This window comes from Notolepis coatsorum, assembly GCF_963971535.1.
Source record: "Notolepis coatsorum genome assembly, chromosome: 11".
In the NCBI taxonomy this organism is placed as follows: Eukaryota; Metazoa; Chordata; class Actinopteri; order Aulopiformes; family Paralepididae; genus Notolepis; species Notolepis coatsorum.
The window spans coordinates 31,772,122-31,791,491 of NC_140175.1; the positions used below are offsets into that span (position 1 = coordinate 31,772,122).

Genomic DNA, 19,370 nt, shown 5'->3' on the forward strand with positions numbered 1-19,370 from the left:
AAAAGAAAAAACACCATCATGCTGTCAAAACTAAAGATTACATGACATTTTAGCCACACCACCCAGCCCTTGCTGCATGCTGGGACAACACATCATAGTCATCTTCTTTATCTCACAGATGAATCTGGAGACGGCATTTAGATCAGATACGTGCCACAAAGATTCAAAAGGTGTTCTGTGCCTCTGAATCCAACATTTGAGCTTGTATACGGCATCTACAATGATTTCCTGTATATTGGTTTGATAAATTTTTTCTTTCCTGCTACCAGTGTGGGTGAAGTATAAACTGTGGAACGAAAACACTGCTTCGCTCTCCGCGTGGGGGCATGCGTGTGTTGCACACCCTGTGTACCAATGCACTCCTCAAAGAAGAGCCCTGGTATCTGCCTTTGCTGCATGCTATTGTGTGTACTCTAAATGTAAGTCTGCAGTATCTGTGGTAGAAGGGATGGTGTCATGTTTACAGTGTGTTGTGTATATTATTTGCTGCCCAGCGTGTTAACCGCATTAGTTGCTCGTTCACCAGACCAACCTCTTTATTAGTGGCTTTAAGTTCACATCAATGGATCCTGACAGGCAACAGTCTTTTTGTTTCCCCCTACAGTATATTTATAAAAAAAAAATACCAAAAAAACAAGACTTTTATTTTTGTAAGCATACTGCATAATGCTACTGTACTGGTCGCTCTGCCATTGGGTATTTATACTTATTTTCAGACGTTCTGTTTTGGCGAGAAGCCTCTGAATATAAAATGGTAATAAATTCTTCACAAACGTGAATTGCTGTTGTTCTATGCTGTACATGCACGTCTGTCTGTGTCTGTCTGTGTGTGGTGTTTGTGGAGCCTGGGGGCAGTGGCGGATGGTGAATTTGTCACCAGGGGTTAAATAAATTAAACTTTTATTTGGTGAGGTGAAAGAACATTTATTATATGGCGCTTCAATTAGAGCAAAATATGAACACAGTAATACCTAGTAGAAAATAAACTAGAAATTGCCTATCCAGTGCCATCAAAAAATAAACTTACAAAAATAAACTCTGAACTGGCTCAAAGCCATTATGCCACCTTGTGGCTTTACTATTTGTACATAAATGTTGCCCTTCTCTCCTTGAGAGATGCAAATTTCTCAATAACTCTATTGTTAAAGTCAGGGATGTCTTTGATCAGTTTCTTCTCCATGGAGAGCATGGCCAGTGCATTGAGACGATCCTGCGACATGGTGTTCCTGAGGAAGGTCTTGATTCTCTTCAGCGTCGAGAAGCACCTCTCTGCTTCTTCATCTGTAGTCATGGGTGTTGTGATCATGATCCTCAGCAGAGCCACGGTCTCTGAGAAGGTGTCCTGGAGATTGTTCACCATGAAGAGCTGGTATAGAGCCACGGCACCGCTGCAGCTCTTGAAGTCATCACTGCCGTAGATGAGTGACAGTTCCATCTTCAGCTTGCTCTTGTTCAGCAGTGGGTAAGCCACCATGGTGGTGTGCAGTGCTGCTTCAGGGAACCGGTTGTTGTAGTGCTTGAATTTGTCTCCCTGCAGCAGTGTAGCACTGATCAGGTGCTTGGTGAAGGAGAACCTCTCTTTTGCATGGCCCAAGATAGTGTCACAAACCTAAAAAATGTATACACCGATTTAATACAATATGGAGATCAATACAAGTGTGGGAGAATCCTCCCGGATCAAATCAATTATGAATGAATGACCTTTATTTATATAGCACCCTTCACAGCACGAATGCACAGGGTGCTTTACACCACAGCTTAATATAAAAACACAATAAAACAAAATCAGAAATAAATAACAACAACAACAAACCGCAGTTAAAAACAGTGAAACCAGATAGAAAAAGTAGAATAAAAGAATTTGGATAAAATCATGAGTCACTAATTAAAACAAAACTATAGAACAGTGAGGACAAGAAAAAGTGCCTATGTATGACCAAAGGCCTGTCTGAACAAATGTGTTTTTAGTTTTTTTTTTTAAAAGAGTTTGTTTTATAGACAGGTAGACTTGATAAACACAGGTTTAATATACCACAACAGGTACAGGTAAATCAAAAGAGTTACAGTGGATGCCTCAGAGTAGACACTGGCCGAGTGTATCCAAAGTGAGCTCCAGATTGACGATATTGGGTCCATGAAGGGGGGTGACGTGTTTTGGGGTTGTTAGTCTGGAAAGGTGTGTGGGGGGGGGGGGGGGGGGTTGGGGTCTGTGAGGGAGGTGAATTGTTTTGCTCCATGGGGGGGTTTCTGTTTGTGAGGGGGGAACGTGTTTTGGGGTTGTTGATATGGAGAGTGGTGTGGGGTCTTTGAACACAATGGAGGGCTGTACGTTAACTTTTTTTGCACATAGCACTGGTGCTACAGAGGTTGATAGTTTTGTAGCACAGGCCAAAATCTTGTAGCACGAGTATAAAACGTCTCTAAAATCTCTAAAAACAACCACAAGTAGTGCAGTTCATTACTTAAATAGGTATGTGACTGGCAAGGGACATGAATCTTGCATACAGGGCACACAAAATCCAAACTTTAACAAGAAATGCTTTCAGACAAATTCTTTCTTTATTTGCCCATAATGTAAAACAAAAAGAACAAGGACATAACCATATAACCGATATGAAGCAGTCCGAGACCAGGCAGCGCTGGTGTGGACTCAGATTACAGGGAAAGCTAGAAACCAACCTAGAAACCAACATAACAAATAGATATAATGCATACAAACACCTGTACATATTTGTGGAACCAAATAAATAAATGTATTATTATTATTATAATTATTCGTGTGTGTGTGTGTGCGTGTGTGTGTGTGCACTGCACACGTGCCACAGTTCCAGCATCATGTCTGCTGGCCACTTTTTCAGTAAACCTTAATCTTCTCCTTCTCCTGTCTCGTTTCTATTAACGGTGGTCCCTCTCGGGCTCGTTTGGGGTTTTGTACTTCTTTTGGATTTAAAACCTTAAAAAAGCGCTTCATCTTGTCAGAAACTGTCTCAGTCACTGTACATTGAGCTCGCACCTGGCTGCCTCGGCTCGCGGGGATATTGTTCGCTAGGGATTATGGGATTTGGTGTTTTGATATGGACTCTACGCGAGACGGGACATTGTTTTTAATCGCACGAGACTACAAGTACCAGGTGGATAGCGCCGTGGTCCATTCATTTACTGTCACACTTTTTTTTTGCTTGCGCCACGGGCCATCGCACTTGTGCTAGTGAAGTCAATTCATTCATCGCACAGACTGACGTCAGTGTCGCACGTGCGACATATATGTCGCACGTGCGACATATATGTCGCACCGTACAGCCCTGGGTGGGGGTATCTTTTGTCTTCTTGTTGACGATAGGAGACGATGAGTCTGTCGCCTGTTTTATTGCAACACTACCATCACCGACATAAGAATGGAGATCCCCCTTGAACGGCCCTTCTAAGGTTTCTCTCCTCCACATAGCCTGTGGTGCATTTCTTCCTATTGCTAGGTTTAGTGAGTTTTTCCTTAACATCGCGTGGGGTATGTTTGGGAGTGTTGCATTAATTTATTTAAATTTGTTTGGACTTTGTAGTGTTTGTTCTTGATTTATTGTGATGTTTCTTCTTGACTTGTTTAAAGAAGACATGTCCGGCCCATGGGGACATTAGCGTGTGTTGTCGGGCCTTACAAATACATTTGATTTGATCTGACACAAGTCAGCCTTACAATATCAATCTATCAATATACAGTCAACACCAGAATTATTGGCAATATAAAATGAACACCACAGGTAATGAGCTATATTTTAGGCCAAACAATGTGAAAATTACATTATTTTATTCTAAAATAACTGCTCAGAGAAACAATTTTCCCCTCAAAACGATGGGTGTCACAATTATTCAGTTTGGGGATAGGGTGAAATAGACCCTATGCCCAAACTGAAATATGGTAGGTAAATTGTATTGTTTGGGATTTGTTTAGCATCCGCAGACACTGGAGCATCTTTTAAGATAATTTGCACCATGAAGACCTACAGTATACAAAGACATAAAAATTTATTATTTCTGGAGTTGACTGTATATTATTTATAAAAGAGTCAAGACCCAACACACCATACATTTAGCTTCTATCTCACCTCTGTAGCTATGCTCTGCAGTTCATCTGGGCCCAGAGTGCGGCGTCTCTTGCCCTGCTCCGGAGATATCCCGTTGGCGTCAACCGGTTCATGCTTCATCCCGTCAACCGGTTCATGCTTCATCCTGTCGCCATGTTCTCCACAGAGAGTAGGGAGGAAATCTCTGAACAGAACCAGAAGAAGTTGCCAGGTAAAATAACCTGACATTTTACGTAGTAAAGTTGTTCAACCATACACTCACCGGCCAAAATATTAGGTACACCAGTCTTCCATAAAACATAAAAGTGCTGCCACATGTTTGTTAGGCAAAATCTCCACGTTCTGTCCTTAACCTGAAAATCGACACATGACTTGAGAATCACAAAACAGCGTATGTAATCAGGTTAAGAACAGAGGGTGGAGAATATTTTGCCTACCAAACATGTGGCAGACCTTTTATGTTTTATGGAAACATAAAAAAAATATGTATACTTCATCTATATAGCTCTTTTCAAGCAAAATAGCACAAAGTCCTTCAAATAGACAAATCAATCAACAACAATTAGATTGTGACTACTTAACACAATATCAGTGATATTAAACAGCACAACATACATATTAATTTACCTGATCTTTTGCATGCTGTCTGTGAACTTCTGTATGATTCCGTCGACAAAGACCGAGGTAATGGCCCGATACTGGAGCTGGTTGTAGAGGAAGTCCACATGATGCATGATGCGATGGAACAGCTCCAGGAAGAAGCTGAACTTCTCATCCTCCAGTAGTCTCACAAACCCTCCAGCTTCTCGGATAGTAGCAGGATCAAACTCGCCCGAGTCCCTGATGATTTCAAAAGACTGGAGGAGGTCATCTTTGTGCTCAAACACAGTGTTCACAGTACGGCTGTGGAAGTCCCAGCCCACTGTCCTCGCTCTTGCGACTCGGAGTGCCACCACTTTATCAAGCACACTGGTTCTCTTGGGAGATCTTGCAAAAAAAACAGAGAACCCAGCCAGGTCAGAGAAGAACTGTGTGACTCTGGAGATGCGAGATGTCACCTGCTGCATGACGAGGTTAAGTTGGTGAGCATAGCAGTGGACATAGTGTGCATTCACATAGACATATTGAACCATCTTCTGCACGCCACCTGTGGCTCCTCGCATGACACTTGCACCATATGCCTGGGAGATGAGCTTGCTCTTCTGGTCATCAGGGAGAATGGAGCTCAACCTATCCAGAAGGGCTGTGGCTATGGAATCATCTGTGGCACTCTGGAGAGGTATAAACTCCAAAAACCTCTCTTGCACAACATGGGCTTTATCAATGTATCGCATCACAAGCACCAGTTGACATTCGGTGGAAATGTCTGTCGTTTCATCGACCTGGATGGAGACAAAGTCTGCACTCCTGATCTCCTCAACGATGTACTCTCTCAGAACACACAGCATACAATCAAGGAGTTCATTCTGTACATTGTTAGATGTCCCCTTAAACACAGTGGCATTCTGCAGATGCTCTTGAAGAGCTGCATCTAGTGATGCTACAAAATCCACCAAGCCTCTGAAAACACCAGGAGTGGCTGAGCTGTCACTCTCATCATGACCACCGCCACACAGGGCCAGCTCAAAGGCACCACAGAACTTCACACAGTCTATGATCTTAGACAGGATGTGCTTGTTCTTGTCGACCTCTTCGTTGTGCTTGCGGATCCCCATCCTGTAGCCTTCATCCAGCTGAGCAGCTATGTTCACTTTCCCAAACATGGCCAGTCGCATTGCATTCTCCATGTGGACCCTAGTTTGTTCATGCTTTTTTATCTTGTCCGACATGTGATTTAAATCGGTCACTCCTGTCTCAATCCACTCAGAGTTTGATCCTTTGGTGTGAAACAGGAGGCAGGGGAAGCAGAACAAAGCGTTGGTCTCGCTGCACGCAGTCAGCCAAGACTTCTTACCGAACCAGCTCGTGGAGAACGACCGAGTGTACTGTCTTCTTCTGTCTGTCGCTTGTTGTTGAATTGAGATGTCAGGGTGATGAGGTCCAAACTCTTTCACTCGGAGTTGTTCTTGCAGTGTTCGTTCCTCAAAGGGTATCGTTTTGAGGGATTTGACTGAATTGTCTGTCTCAATGGTAGCTAGCAAGCTAGCGTGAGGCTTTTGCGCTAACAGGCACTCAACGGGCATCGTTTTGAGGGATTTGACTGAATTGTCTGCCTTCATGGTAGCTAGCAAGCTAGCCCCTGGGCTTTTCCGGGGCCGGGGCATCGTAAACTAGCTAAAAACTCTCCGTCAGGGTCTGAAACAAAACAACACTGCTCGTCCTCCAAGCGCCGACTCTGTTCTGTTCTGGCGGGTTTAAGCATAGATATCTATAGAACACTAGATAGCTTAAGGCGGAGTCACCAGCGTCACTGTACCGCCGCCATCTTGCGCAGGTCAGCCTTGAGTGAGAGTGAATGAGCTGCACAGACAAAAATACTAATAACTCGCTGAAATGTTGACGGATTTACAAACGGGTTGGTTTGCTATAAACATCAAATATGTAGTTATGATACTGCATACTTATTAAAAAAAAAAAAAAAAAATTTAAAGATGTTTTTTTTACAAACCGCTTGAATCTAGCCACGTTAATAATGCTTGTAATAAACCAAACCGTTTGTAAATCCGTCAATATTTCAGCGAGTTATGAGTATTTTTGTCTGTGCAGCTCACTCACTCTCACTCAAGGCTGACTTGCGCAAGATGGCGGCGGTTCAGTGACGTCGCTCTCCATTGGCCGGCAGCGCGGGCAAGCTATCTAGTGTTCTATATATATCTATGGGTTTAAGTGTAGGCAATGTTCTTCTTCTTCTTCTTGTCTACTTCCGGCGGACTACGCGTCTAGGCGTATTGCCGCCCTCCACAGGACAGTGGGAGCACTGTAGAAGGCCCTAACTGCACAACAGCACTAGCTCGCTCTCCCTCGATGGTTTGATTGATTGATTGATTGATTGATTGATTGATTGATTGAAAATGTTATTAACAGATTGCAGAATGGGTACAATACAGTACAGCACAATAAACACAATTGTTAAGGGGATGCAGACCAGAGAAAGACTTTACATCTTTACATCAGGGTCTCCCATTTTCAATTCATCATAACATATTATGACATACAGATAGACAGTAGCCTACTGCTACATCTATACATTTATGACATACCAGATTTACAAATACGGTAGTTTGTGATACAAAAATAGTCTAAAAAAGAGAGTATATACATTTGACGAAGAAACTGTACATTGGTGGGGTGGGGTGGGGTGGGGTGGGGTGGGGGGGACTGTACATTGGAGGTGATTGGGTGGGTGGGGTTGTTGTGGGGGATGGGTAGGCGGGGTGGGGGGTAACTGTACATTGGATTATCGACGAAACCTTACTTGGTCCCAAGAGGAGGGTCTCGTGTATTCTTGGGTTAGGTCTTTTACTGTACATTGGAGGGGGTTGGGTTAGGACATTTACAGGGGCCAGTTTTGAATTGCAGTCTCCCGTAGGTGCTCCTTGAGAGTGGTTTTAAAAGTGGGTAGTGATTCACATTCCTTTACAGCTGTGGGTAGGGCGTTCCACATTGATGTGGCATAATTGCGAAATGTGTTTAGTCCCTTGTTTGAGCCGAATCTGGGTTTAACATGATTTGTGGAGCTCCCTCTGGTGTTGTGGTCATGGTATTCACTGACCTTTGGGAAGTATTTTGACATGTACATGGGTACCTTAGTCGTGTAGTGTATCTTGTAGACCAGGCCCATTGCAAGTTGCTGTACTCTGTCGTCTACTCTAAGCCATCCTAGGTTGTCAAAGTAGGCAGGGGTGAGGTGGGTTCTAGGAGTAAGGTCAAGCAGTAGTCTGACCAGTTTGTTTTGTGATGTTTGTCATTTTGTTTTTAGCGCCTTTGAGGTGCTTTGGTACCATGAGATGCAAGCATAGTCATAGTGCCCTTGAATGAGTGCTCCTGCCAGAGTCTTCAGGGTATTCTTGTTTACCAGAGAGGAGATCCGGTACAAGAATCTTGTCCGTTGGTTGACTTTCTTGATTACATTGGTTGCCATTTTGTCACAGGAAAGATTTGCCTCTAGGATGGAACCCAGGTATGTAATTTCATCTTTCCTTGTGACAATATTGTCACCCACTGTAACTGAGAAGCCATCGGCCTTGCTGTGTTTGTTATTTGAACCGAAGAGAATGGACTCTGTTTTACCCATGTGTAATGATAGTTTGTTATCAGCGAGCCAGGTGCAGATTTTGCCTAGTTCCGAGCTGAGGGTTTTTTCAACCTGTAACTTGTTCTTGTCAGAGACCAGCAGGGCTGAGTCGTCCGCGAACAGGAACAAGTTGCAGTCACAAGCTGACGACATGTCATTTGCATAAATTAGGAACAGTAGCGGTCCTAGTATGCTTCCTTGTGGAACACCACAGCTCACTGGGAGGGGGGGGGGGGGATAGGGTTTAGACATAACTCTTGTCATAATACTCTTGATAAGAGTAGACTACTAGAGAATACATGATTTAAAGTTGATGGAGGACACCAGACGGTTTGTCGGTGACTTCACTCATGTTTATTTTTTATATACCTACGGATTACCATCATTAGTGAAGATTAAGCTATTTAGAATACAATAATAGAATATAACATGCAATGGAACAATGCAAACTAGTTTGGTTTGAGCTAAAAAATATAATTCATTCAGACATTCAGCTAATGTCTCACACTATAAATATGTATATATGAATAATACCGGCCGATATATCGAAATCGGAATATTTGACTCCTAATAGGTATCTGGCCCAAAAATCCAGTATCAGTCTTTAGTCTTATAGACACTTGTTGTGAGAAGACACACCATACTAATGACACCAGACACGGGATGAATACTAATGTCGGGCGTAGCAAGAACCCCCCTCCCCCCAGCTGTGACTCATACACACCGTTTAGTCAAAAACCTTTCAAATCTTAGTCCAGCTCAGGGCCCTGGTCACACAGTTGACCATTTCCCCCACGTATATCCCCCTGCAGATGACTGTGGTAGACTATATATAAACCATGTACTAATGTCTAACTGTGGTGGTAGACTATATATAAACCATGTACTAATGTCTAACTGTGGTGGTAGACTATATATAAACCATGTACTAATGTCTAACTGTGGTGGTAGACTATATATAAACCATGTACTAATGTCTAACTGTGGTGGTAGACTATATATAAACCATGTACTAATGTCTAACTGTGGTGGTAGACTATATATAAACCATGTACTAATGTCTAACTGTGGTGGTAGACTAAATAAAACATTTATTTATGTCTGTGGTGGTAGACTAAATAAAACATTTATTTATGTCTGTGGTGGTAGACTATATGTATATGTATTTGGTAAGTTAAAATTATAAATTTTATTTGGTATACAGCACCAGATCAGTATATCATATTTATCAGAACTACTTGTTGCACAGGTCTGGGTCTCAGCTCACATTTGATCATAACCAATGTGCATATATTGGTCAAATGCATTTTAAAGTAGTTATTTATAAACATTGAAGTACATGTGGAAAAGTTCCTATAGCTCTATGTCAGCTCCAGACTTGATGCTTAAAAAAAGTTCCAAAGCCCTAAATGTCTCATATTTTTTGAGAGAAAGTGTTGTATTCGTAGTTTCCTCATGACGTGCATTGGCAACTAATATGCAGCAATGGCACAGCTCATTGGCCACAGCTGTTATTTAATGATAATTGCCCGCTAGTTGATTTACAATTTCCTGTTATTCACCAACCAAGATGTCTTGGATGGAATAATATGAACAGCCCATTATTATCACAGTTGCAGATCTCAACAGGTTTCACAGGACCACATTACAATTTAGGACTCTCACAAAACCTTAAAGGTGCTATAGATAACATTCAGCCACTAGAGGCTGCACTAGAGCACCAGCATGTCATTTATTCAATCAGGTGCATTCCACCTGGGGAAATGGGAAGTAGGGAGGGGATACATGCACCCAACATGTAAACAACAACATTCTTTTTGGACCCACCAAAAATATATTTTTTAATCATTCATCAATAATTGTTTTTTTGGGGGGGGGGGGAAGCAATACTTTTATTTTGCACATTTCTAAAGGCTCTTTTGATGTATTTATAATATATATATACCAAAAAAAAAGATTACTCTACATAAAAAAAAATATATAGCACCTTTAACAGAAAAAGAAAAGAAAAAGGGGAAAAAAATGATAGAAAGACAGGTGAGAAACTAAACATTCCAGGCTTGGGAGGGGAAATGATCATTCATGACCACTTTGTGGTTTCATAAACTTTATTAACTTGATAATAAAAAAATAAAAGAGAGAGAGAGTACATCAACAGAAAAACATAAACATTGTATTCAAGCGAAACCAAACACAGCAGATCAATCCCACAATGCAACACCTCGGAATGGGTACAAAACAGCCGGGAATTTTCTGTGGGGAAAGGCGGCTGGATTTACACTGCAGGCTGAAATCTTCAGTCAGTATTGTGACGGTTCTATACGCTTCTCAACCACAAGCTGCTTTTCCCTTTTCAGACAGCAGTGAAAAGATGAGATGGATTTCTCAAAAGCTCATTAGCACTATGATGTAAACAAGACGAAAGTCTTTCTCTGGTCTGCATCCCCTTAACAATTGTGTGTATTGAGCTGTACTGTATTGTACCCATTCTGCAATCTGTTAATAAAGTTTTCAATCAATCAATAAATCAAGTGACTCTCAGGTAGTGGATGAGGATGTTTCTTCCACTGGCAGAACATCTGATTTTTAACTCTTTGTAGAACGTGAGTGTCTTTAGTCTCAGACCCTTGCATTAAATGGTCATAAATATCACTAGGAGTCGTTCTATTGCACACATTTAGTATTCATTCATTCATTCGTTTTTTTTTTAATGGAATCTGATACTTCCCAGTTTACACAGTGATCAGAATAATAAATAATAATACAAAATATAATTATAGTGATAAAAAAATATCTGATCTGTGCCACAAAGGTTTCAAATACAGATGTTCTGTTCCAGAGTAAACTCCATTTAAGTGTGAAGATGAATTTTCTTCTACTGTAGGCCAATGGGGGGAAAATAACACATCTACTGTAGCAGCCAAGATAAGATGTGTTTGGAGAGTCCAGCCCAGTTCTTTCTGCAAATATGTCGGCCGAAAACGCATAATTAGAGTTGGCAGCGGGTAAACCATAGAGAGTGGTGTGACCAGCTAACTAAATGTGTCCATAAAAAGGTAATTTGATCAGTTTACACAAATCAAGCTGAAAGGGTGTTGGCACATTTTCACATTCAATCAGTGTACCGTCTGTCTCCTAAAGGGGTATACTGTGTTTAGAAGCAGCATGGTCACCAGTATGGTCTTAATAAGATCATCAACAACTGACACAGGGACCCATTTACGCTTTCACAGGGACAGGTTTGGTGTGTTCTCCCTTGTCTGGACACCATGAGATCATCCACCATCAGATGTGTGCCGCACAAGAGTGCTGTGTAAACCCAGCAAAGTTGTTGTTTGGTTAACAAGAGCTGGTTGTTGAACAGAATTAAAGACTGTGACATGGTAGAGACACGGGTACGGAAATCCCCAAACAGATAACTACGGGTATTGCAGATGGCAAGGAGACACGAGTAGACGGTATATGGCCAGAGCCTTAGTTTGATTGAGGCTGGACCTAAGTGTTGATGAGGATGAAGAGCAGCTAAGAGGCCAGAGTACAAACGCCTGAGTGTCTTGATGAACCAGGATTGCAATAAAGAGAAACTCTGGTTGAAACCTTCAGATAGGTGTCTCATCATGAGCACCGTGGACTTGTCTGCCTCGCTGCTGGAACTGCATGAAATTGACAGCTGGATATCTTTAACTTTCGGCACCAGGATTTCTTTGCTGTTAAGCCAGAGATACACAGGCAGCATTTTGAGGCAATATTGGCTTCAACAGAGATCAGGGTTGACAACTGAGACTAATAAGGACATTGCAGGATTTAAAGCCGCACATCGGTTTCTTGAAGAGATTCACTTCTACAGTAGATAGAAAATAAGCTTTATGGAATTTAACCCATTGTAAAACCAGAATAATATTATATTAGTATTATTATAATATTATAGATGTTTCATATTGACCTGTTATCTAGACTACAGCTATTCATTTTAACAAGAGCTCAGTCAATCAACTAGATAATAAAAACATGCCTTTGTTCCCTTTTGTTATTTTTTTTGTAGTGGGGCTGACAGTTTGTTTACGTTTGAATGACAGATTGTGCCTTTAATGAACAAATGTATCATATGTCATGAGAAAATAGTGATAGTCGTAATTACTGACAAAGTTGCCAAACCACATTGCCTCAGAGTATTGCCTGTATGTCATGGCTTTTTATAATGGCCTTAAAAACACCTTCCTTTTCCAATTGGCCTATCTCAAGCCCCTTCTTCGTTTCTTGATACTCCAATCACAACTGTTCCTGGGAAGCAACAGTTGTGATTGGCGGATTGAAAAAAGAGGGTGGGACTAGAGATCACCTAGAGGTCAATTGGAGACTATCAACCAGCCTATTTTTTATTGTCTAAGTTACAAATTTGCGAGACAGATGTGCAGTATTTGATTGTAATCTATGATCACATGGGAATGATGGTTGATCCAAATATAATAAGGGGAATATTCTGTATGGGTACAAGGATTATGTAAACCATATATATGGTCTTTGGATTTGACACATTTTAGATTTTAACACTTTATTATAGAATATTTATATTGAAAATGTTTTCAAGAATGTTGTTTTTTTATGAATACAAGATAGTTCAATTGAGATTTTATATAAGTCTAGGTAGTAGAAAACAATCAAATTGCATATGGATTATGATATTCGATACACAGGCGTTCAAGTTTAGGTAAACTAATTAACCCTTTCACTACCACACTACAGAAGGTTAACCTTTCACTACCACCCGTCTGTAGTGTGGTAGTGAAAGGGTTAACCTTCTGTATTGTCGCAGTGAAAGGGTTAACCCTTTGGTAGTGTGGTAGTGAAAGGGTTAAATTGGAATAATATTTCCCATAGGAAAGAATGATTGTGTTGGGGATGTAGCCTGTAGTGCACATTGTTCTGAGATTCTGAGCTTGTATTTACAGCAGGCCTTGTTTTTCTTCTGTACAGTAGTGTATTGGCTGCATTGTAGGGCTGTGTCGAGGTATACTGTGTTGTAAGGTATGAATGCACACCAAGGTATCGCTGCTGTCGGGACAAAACCTCATAACTCCATTTTTTGAATATTTTTTTTATTATATAAATCAACTCCGTAGATCATCCTCCATATGTGTGTGTGGGTTTTACAAAGTTTAAACAATGGAAAAGCATTAAACCGATCATCTGTCTAAACCTCCTAACTCTATTCACCCTTTTTTTCATCTGCTGAAAAGTTGGGTTTTTGGAGTTATGAGGTTTTGTCCCGACAGCAGCGGTATGCATTTCAGCAATACCATCGTCAATGATATTTTACTGTGTTTTACTTTTAATCTACCAAATATGAAAATTGCTGCAATAATGTATAAAGAATATGCGATGAAAATTGAATGAACATTTTGAATGACGGCTGCACCCAGATAATTTTTCATTACGTTAAAACACAACAGTGTGATTTGTATTGTAAAAAGAAAAAACACCATCATGCTGTCAAAACTATGATTACATGACATTTTAGCCACACCACCCAGCCCTTGCTGCATATGCTGGGACAACACATCATAGTCATCATCTTCTTTATCTCACAGATTAATCTGGAGACGGCCTTTAGATCAAATACGTGCCACAAAGATTCAAAAGGTGTTCTGTGCCTCTGAATACAACATTTGAGCTTGTATACGGCATCTACAATGATTTCCTGTATATTGGTTTGATACATTTTTTCTTTCCTGCTACCAGTGTGGGTGAAGTATAAACTGTGGAACGAAAACACTGCTTCGCTCTCCGCGTGGGGGCATGCGTGTGTTGCACACCCTGTGTACCAATGCACTCCTCAAAGAAGAGCCCCGTGTATCTGCCTTTGCTGCATGCTATTGTGTGTACTCTAAATGTAAGTCTGCAGTATCTGTGGTAGAAGGGATGGTGTCATGTTTACAGTGTGTTGTGTATATGATTTGCTGCCCAGCGCGTTAACCGCATTAGTTGCTCGTTCTCTTACAGGCTGGGTTCACCAGACCAACCTCTTATTAGTGGCTTTAAGTTCACATCATCGCATCAATGGATCCTGACAGGCAACAGTCTTTTTGTTTCCCCTACAGTATATTTATAAACAAAAATACCAAAAAAACAAGACTTTTATTTTTGTAAGCATACTGCATAATGCTACCGTACTGGTCGCTCTGCCATTGGGTATTTATTCTTATTTTCAGACATTGTTCTGTTTTGGCGAGAAGCCTAATGGTAATAAATTCTTCAAAAATGTGAATTGCTGTTGTTCTATGCTGTACATGCACATCTGTCTGTGTGTGTGTGGTGTTTGTGGAGCCTGGGGGTAATGGCGGCTGGCTGGTGAATTTTTCTCCAGGGGTTAAATAAATTAAACTTTTATTTGGTGAGGTGAAAGAACATTTATTATATGGCACTTCAATTAGCGCAAAATATGAACACAGTAATACCTAGTAGAAAATAAACTTAAGAAAGAAATATGGTCTTACATTAGAAATTGCCTATCCAGTGCCATCAAAAAAAAAAAAACTTACAAAAATAAACTCAGTGAACTGGCTCAAAGCCATTATGCCACCTTGTGGCTTTACTATTTGTACATAAATGTTGCCCTTCTCCTCTTGAGAGATGCAAATTTCTCAATGACTCTACTGTTAAAGTCAGGGATGTCTTTGATCAGTTTCTTCTCCATGGAGAGCATGGCCAGTGCATTGAGACGATCCTGTGACATGGTGTTCCTGAGGAAGGTCTTGATTCTCTTCAGCGTCGAGAAGCACCGCTCTGCTTCATCTGTAGTCATGGGCGTTGTGATCATGATCCTCAGCAGAGCCACTGTCTCTGAGAAGGTGTCCTGGAGATTGTTCACCATGAAGAGCTGGTATAGAGCCACAGCACCACTGCAGCTCTTGAAGTCATCACTGCCGTAGATGAGTGACAGTTCCATCCTCAGCTTGCTCTTGTTCAGCAGTGGGTAAGCCTCCATGGTGGTGTTCAGTGCTGCTTCAGGGAACTGGTTGTTGTACTGCTGGAATTTGTCTCCATGCAGCAGTGTAGCACTGATCAGGTGCTTGGTGAAGGAGAACCTCTCTTTTGCATGGCCCAAGATAGTGTCACAAACCTAAAAAAATTAATACACTGATTTTAATACAATATGGAGATCAATACACGTGTGGGAGAATCCTCCCGGATCAAATCAATTATAGACAGGTAGACTTGATTAAACACAGGTTTAATATACCACAACAGGTACAGGTAAATCAAAAGAGTTACAGTGGATGCCTCAGAGTAGACACTGGCCGAGTGTATCCAAACTCCAAAGTGAGCTCCAGATCGACGATATTGGTTACAATGTTTACAGGAGAAGTGAGAGGTGTGTCCATTGTTTTGGCGTGGTTGGACTGGAAAGGTGAGTGGTGTAGTTAGTCTGCTCTGTGGGGGGTGGAGTGCTTTGGGGTTGTTGGTCTGGAAGGTGCGAGAGGGGGGGGGGGGGTCTGTGAGGGAGGTGAATTGAAATGTTTTGCTCCATGGGGGGGTTCTGTTTGTGAGGGGGGAACGTGTTTTGGGGTTGTTGATATGGAGAGTGGTGTGGGGTCTTTGAACACAATGGAGGGTGGGGGTATCTTTTGTCTTCTTGTTGACGATAGGAGACGATGAGTCTGTCGCCTGTTTTATTTGCAACACTACCATCACCGACATCTAAGGGAGATTCCCTTGAACGGCCCTTCTAAGGTTTCTCTCCTCCACATTGCCTGTGGTGCATTTCTTCCTATTGCTAGGTTTAGTGAGTTTTTCCTTACCTTCGCGTGGGGTATGTCTGAGAGTGTTGCGTTCATTTATTTTACATTTGTTTGACTTTGTGGTGTTTGTTCTTGATTTATTGTGATGTTTCTTCTTGACTTGTTTAAAGAAGACATGTCCGGCCCATGGGGTGTTGTCGGGCCTTACAAATACATTTGATTTGATCTCACACAAGTCAGCCTTACAATATAAATCTATCAATATACAGTCAACTCCAGAATTATTGGCAATATTAAATGAACACCACAGGTAATGAGCTATATTTTAGGCCAAACAATGTGAAAATTACATTATTTTATTCTAAAATAACTGCTCAGAGAAAAAAAATTTCCCCTCAAAACGATGGGTGTCACAATTATTCAGTTTGGGGATAGGGTAAAATAGACCCTATGTCCAAACTGAAATATGGTAGGTAAATTGTATTGTTTGGGATTTGTTTAGCATCCGCAGACGTCTGGAGCATCTTTTAAGATAGTTTGCATCATGAAGATCTACAGTATACAAAGACATAACAAAAATATATTATTTCTGGAGTTGACTGTATATTATTTATAAAAGAGTCTAGACCCAACACACCATACACTTAGCTTCTATCTCACCTCTGTAGCTATGCTCTGCAGTTCATCTGGGCCCAGAGTGCGGCGTCTCTTGTCCTGCTCCGGAGATATCCCGTTGGCGTCTATTCCAAAGGCAACCGGTTCATGCTTCATCCTGTCGCCGTCTATTCCAAAGGCAACCGGTTCATGCTTCATCCCGTCACCATGTTCTCCACAGAGAGTAGGGAGGAAATCTCTGAACAGAACCAGAAGAAGTTGCCAGGTAAAATAACCTGACATTTTACGTAGTAAAGTTGTTCAACCATACACTCACCGGCCAAAATATTAGGTACACCAGTCTTCCATAAAACATAAAAGTGCTGCCACATGTTTGTTAGGCAAAATCTCCACCTTCTGTCCTTAACCTGAAAATCGACACATGACTTGAGAATCACAAAACAGCGTATGTAATCAGGTTAAGAACAGAGGGTGGAGAACATTTTGCCTACCAAACATGTGGCAGACCTTTTATGTTTTATGGAAACATAAAAAAAATGTATACTTCATCTATATAGCTCTTTTCAAGCAAAATAGCACAAAGTCCTTCAAATAGACAAATCAATCAACAACAACAATTAGATTGTGACTTAACACAATATCAGTAATATTAAACAGCACAACATACATATTAATTTACCTGATCTTTTGCATGCTGTCTGTGAACTGCTGTATGATTCCCTCGACAAAGACTGAGTTGATGAACGGCTTCTGGAGCTGGCTGTATAGGATGTCCACATGAGGCATGATGCGATGGAACAGCTCCAGGAAGAAGCTGAACTTCTCATCCTCCAGTAGTCTCACAAACCCTCCAGCTTCTCGGATAGTAGCAGGATCAAACTCGCCCGAGTCCCTGATGATTTCAAAAGACTGGAGGAGGTCATCTTTGTGCTCAAACACAGTGTTCACAGTACGGCTGTGGAAGTCCCAGCCCACTGTGCTCGCTCTTGGGACTCGGAGTGCCACCACTTTATCAAGCACACTGGTTCTCTTGGGAGATCTTGCAAAAAAAACAGAGAACCCAGCCAGGTCAGAGAAGAACTGTGTGACTCTGGAGATGCGAGATGTCACCTGCTGCATGATGAGGTTAAGTTGGTGAGCATAGCAGTGGACATAGTGTGCATTCACATAGACATATTGAACCATCTTCTGCACGCCACCTGTGGCTCCTCGCATGACACTTGCACCATATGCCTGGGAAATGAGCTTGCTCTTCTGGTCATCAGGGAGAATGGAGCTCAACCTATCCAGAAGGGCTGTGGCTATGGAATCATCTGTGGCACTCTGGAGAGGTATAAACTCCAAAAACCTCTCTTGCACAACATGGGCTTTATCAATGTATCGCATCACAAGCACCAGTTGACACTCGGTGGAAATGCCTGTCGTTTCATCGACCTGGATGGAGACAAAGTCTGCACTCCTGATCTCCTCAATGATGTACTCTCTCAAAACACACAGCATACAGTCAAGGAGTTCATTCTGTACATTGTTAGATGTCCCCTTAAACACAGTGGCATTCTGCAGATGCTCTTGAAGAGCTGCATCTAGTGATGCTACAAAATCCACCAAGCCTCTGAAAACACCAGGAGTGGCTGAGCCGTCACTCTCATCATGACCACCGCCACACAGGGCCAGCTCAAAGGCACCACAGAACTTCACACAGTCTATGATCTTAGACAGGATGTGCTTGTTCTTGTCGACCTCTTCGTTGTGCTTGCGGATCCCTATCCTGTAGCCTTCATCCAGCTGAGCAGCTATGTTCACTTTCCCAAACATGGCCAGTCGCATTGCATTCTCCATGTGGACCCTGGTTTGTTCATGCGTTTTTATCTTGTCCGACATGTGCTTTAAATCGGTCACTCCTGTCTCAATCCACTCAGAGTTTGATGATCCTTTGGTGTGAAACAGGAGGCAGGGGAAGCAGAACAAAGCGTTGGTCTCGCTGCACGCAGTCAGCCAAGACTTCTTACCGAACCAGCTCGTGGAGAACGACCGAGTGTACTGTCTTCCTCTGTCGTTCTCTTGTTGTTGAATTGAGATGTCAGGGTGATGAGGTCCAAACTCTTTCACTCGGAGTTGTTCTTGCAGTGTTCGTTCCTCAAAGGGTATCGTTTTGAGGGATTTGACTGAATTGTCTGTCTCCATGGTAGCTAGCAAGCTAGCGTGAGGCTTTTGAGCTAACAGGCGCTCAACGGGCATCGTTTTGAGGGATTTGACTGAATTGTCTGTCTCCATGGTAGCTAGCAAGCTAGCGTGAGGCTTTGGCGCTAACCGGCGCTCAACGGGCATCGTTTTGAGGGATTTGACTGAATTGTCTGCCTCCATGGTAGCTAGCAAGCTAGCCCCTGGGCCTTTGGACTCGGAAGGGGCTAGTAGTACTAGCAAGCTAGCCCCTGGGCTTTTCCGGGGCCGGGGCATCGTAAACTAGCTAAAACTCTCCGTCAGGGTCTGAAACAAAACAACACTGCTCCTCCTCCTCGTCCTCCAAGCGCCGCCGCCGACTCTGTTCTGTTCTGTACTTCTGTTCTGTCTGGCGACACTCCAGTGACGCTGCTGCTTGGAGGCGGGTTTAAGCATAGATATCTATAGAACACTAGATAGCTTAAGGCGGAGTCACCAGCGTCACTGTACCGCCGCCATCGTGCGCAGGTCAGCCTTGAGTGA

The 19,370-nt window shown here is 42.1% G+C and overlaps 2 protein-coding genes across 3 annotated transcripts; both read right to left on the reverse strand.

Annotated features, from left to right (window-relative positions):
- Window positions 1-624: 624 nt before the first annotated feature.
- LOC311236388 (zinc finger MYM-type protein 1-like) lies at window positions 625-6,396 on the reverse strand. 2 transcript variants are annotated; one of them, XM_084324056.1, is made up of 3 exons: window positions 4,707-6,396; window positions 4,101-4,224; window positions 625-1,609 (listed from the first exon to the last, which is right to left on the reverse strand). In XM_084324056.1, exons 1-3 carry the CDS (start codon window positions 6,341-6,343, stop codon window positions 1,079-1,081), a joined length of 2,292 nt encoding a protein of 763 aa, XP_084180182.1. In that variant the 5' UTR covers window positions 6,344-6,396; the 3' UTR covers window positions 625-1,078. The 2 variants fall into 2 exon arrangements, with proteins under 2 accessions (XP_084180182.1, XP_084180181.1); XM_084324055.1 differs by having other exon boundaries at window positions 4,101-4,263.
- Window positions 6,397-13,600: 7,204 nt separating this feature from the next.
- On the reverse strand, window positions 13,601-19,189 carry LOC311236417 (zinc finger MYM-type protein 1-like). Its single transcript, XM_084324095.1, has 3 exons — window positions 17,347-19,189; window positions 16,713-16,905; window positions 13,601-15,433 (listed from the first exon to the last, which is right to left on the reverse strand). The coding sequence occupies exons 1-3, from the start codon at window positions 19,122-19,124 to the stop codon at window positions 14,906-14,908; spliced, it is 2,499 nt and encodes an 832-aa protein (XP_084180221.1). The 5' UTR covers window positions 19,125-19,189; the 3' UTR covers window positions 13,601-14,905.
- Window positions 19,190-19,370: the final 181 nt, after the last annotated feature.

Bases quoted from the DNA above. Each gene is read 5' to 3' on its own strand.
- LOC311236388 (XM_084324055.1), bottom strand. From the start codon at position 6,343: ATGCCCCGGCCCCGGAAAAGCCCAGGGGCTAGCTTGCTAGCTACCATG. The intron at 4,264-4,706 runs GTAAATTAATAT...GGTTCTGTTCAG, and splicing joins GACAGCATGCAAAAGATCAG to AGATTTCCTCCCTACTCTCT. The intron at 1,610-4,100 runs GTGAGATAGAAG...TACATTTTTTAG, and splicing joins TGCAGAGCATAGCTACAGAG to GTTTGTGACACTATCTTGGG.
- LOC311236417 (XM_084324095.1), bottom strand. From the start codon at position 19,124: ATGCCCCGGCCCCGGAAAAGCCCAGGGGCTAGCTTGCTAGTACTACTA. The intron at 16,906-17,346 runs GTAAATTAATAT...GGTTCTGTTCAG, and splicing joins GACAGCATGCAAAAGATCAG to AGATTTCCTCCCTACTCTCT. The intron at 15,434-16,712 runs GTGAGATAGAAG...TAATTTTTTTAG, and splicing joins TGCAGAGCATAGCTACAGAG to GTTTGTGACACTATCTTGGG.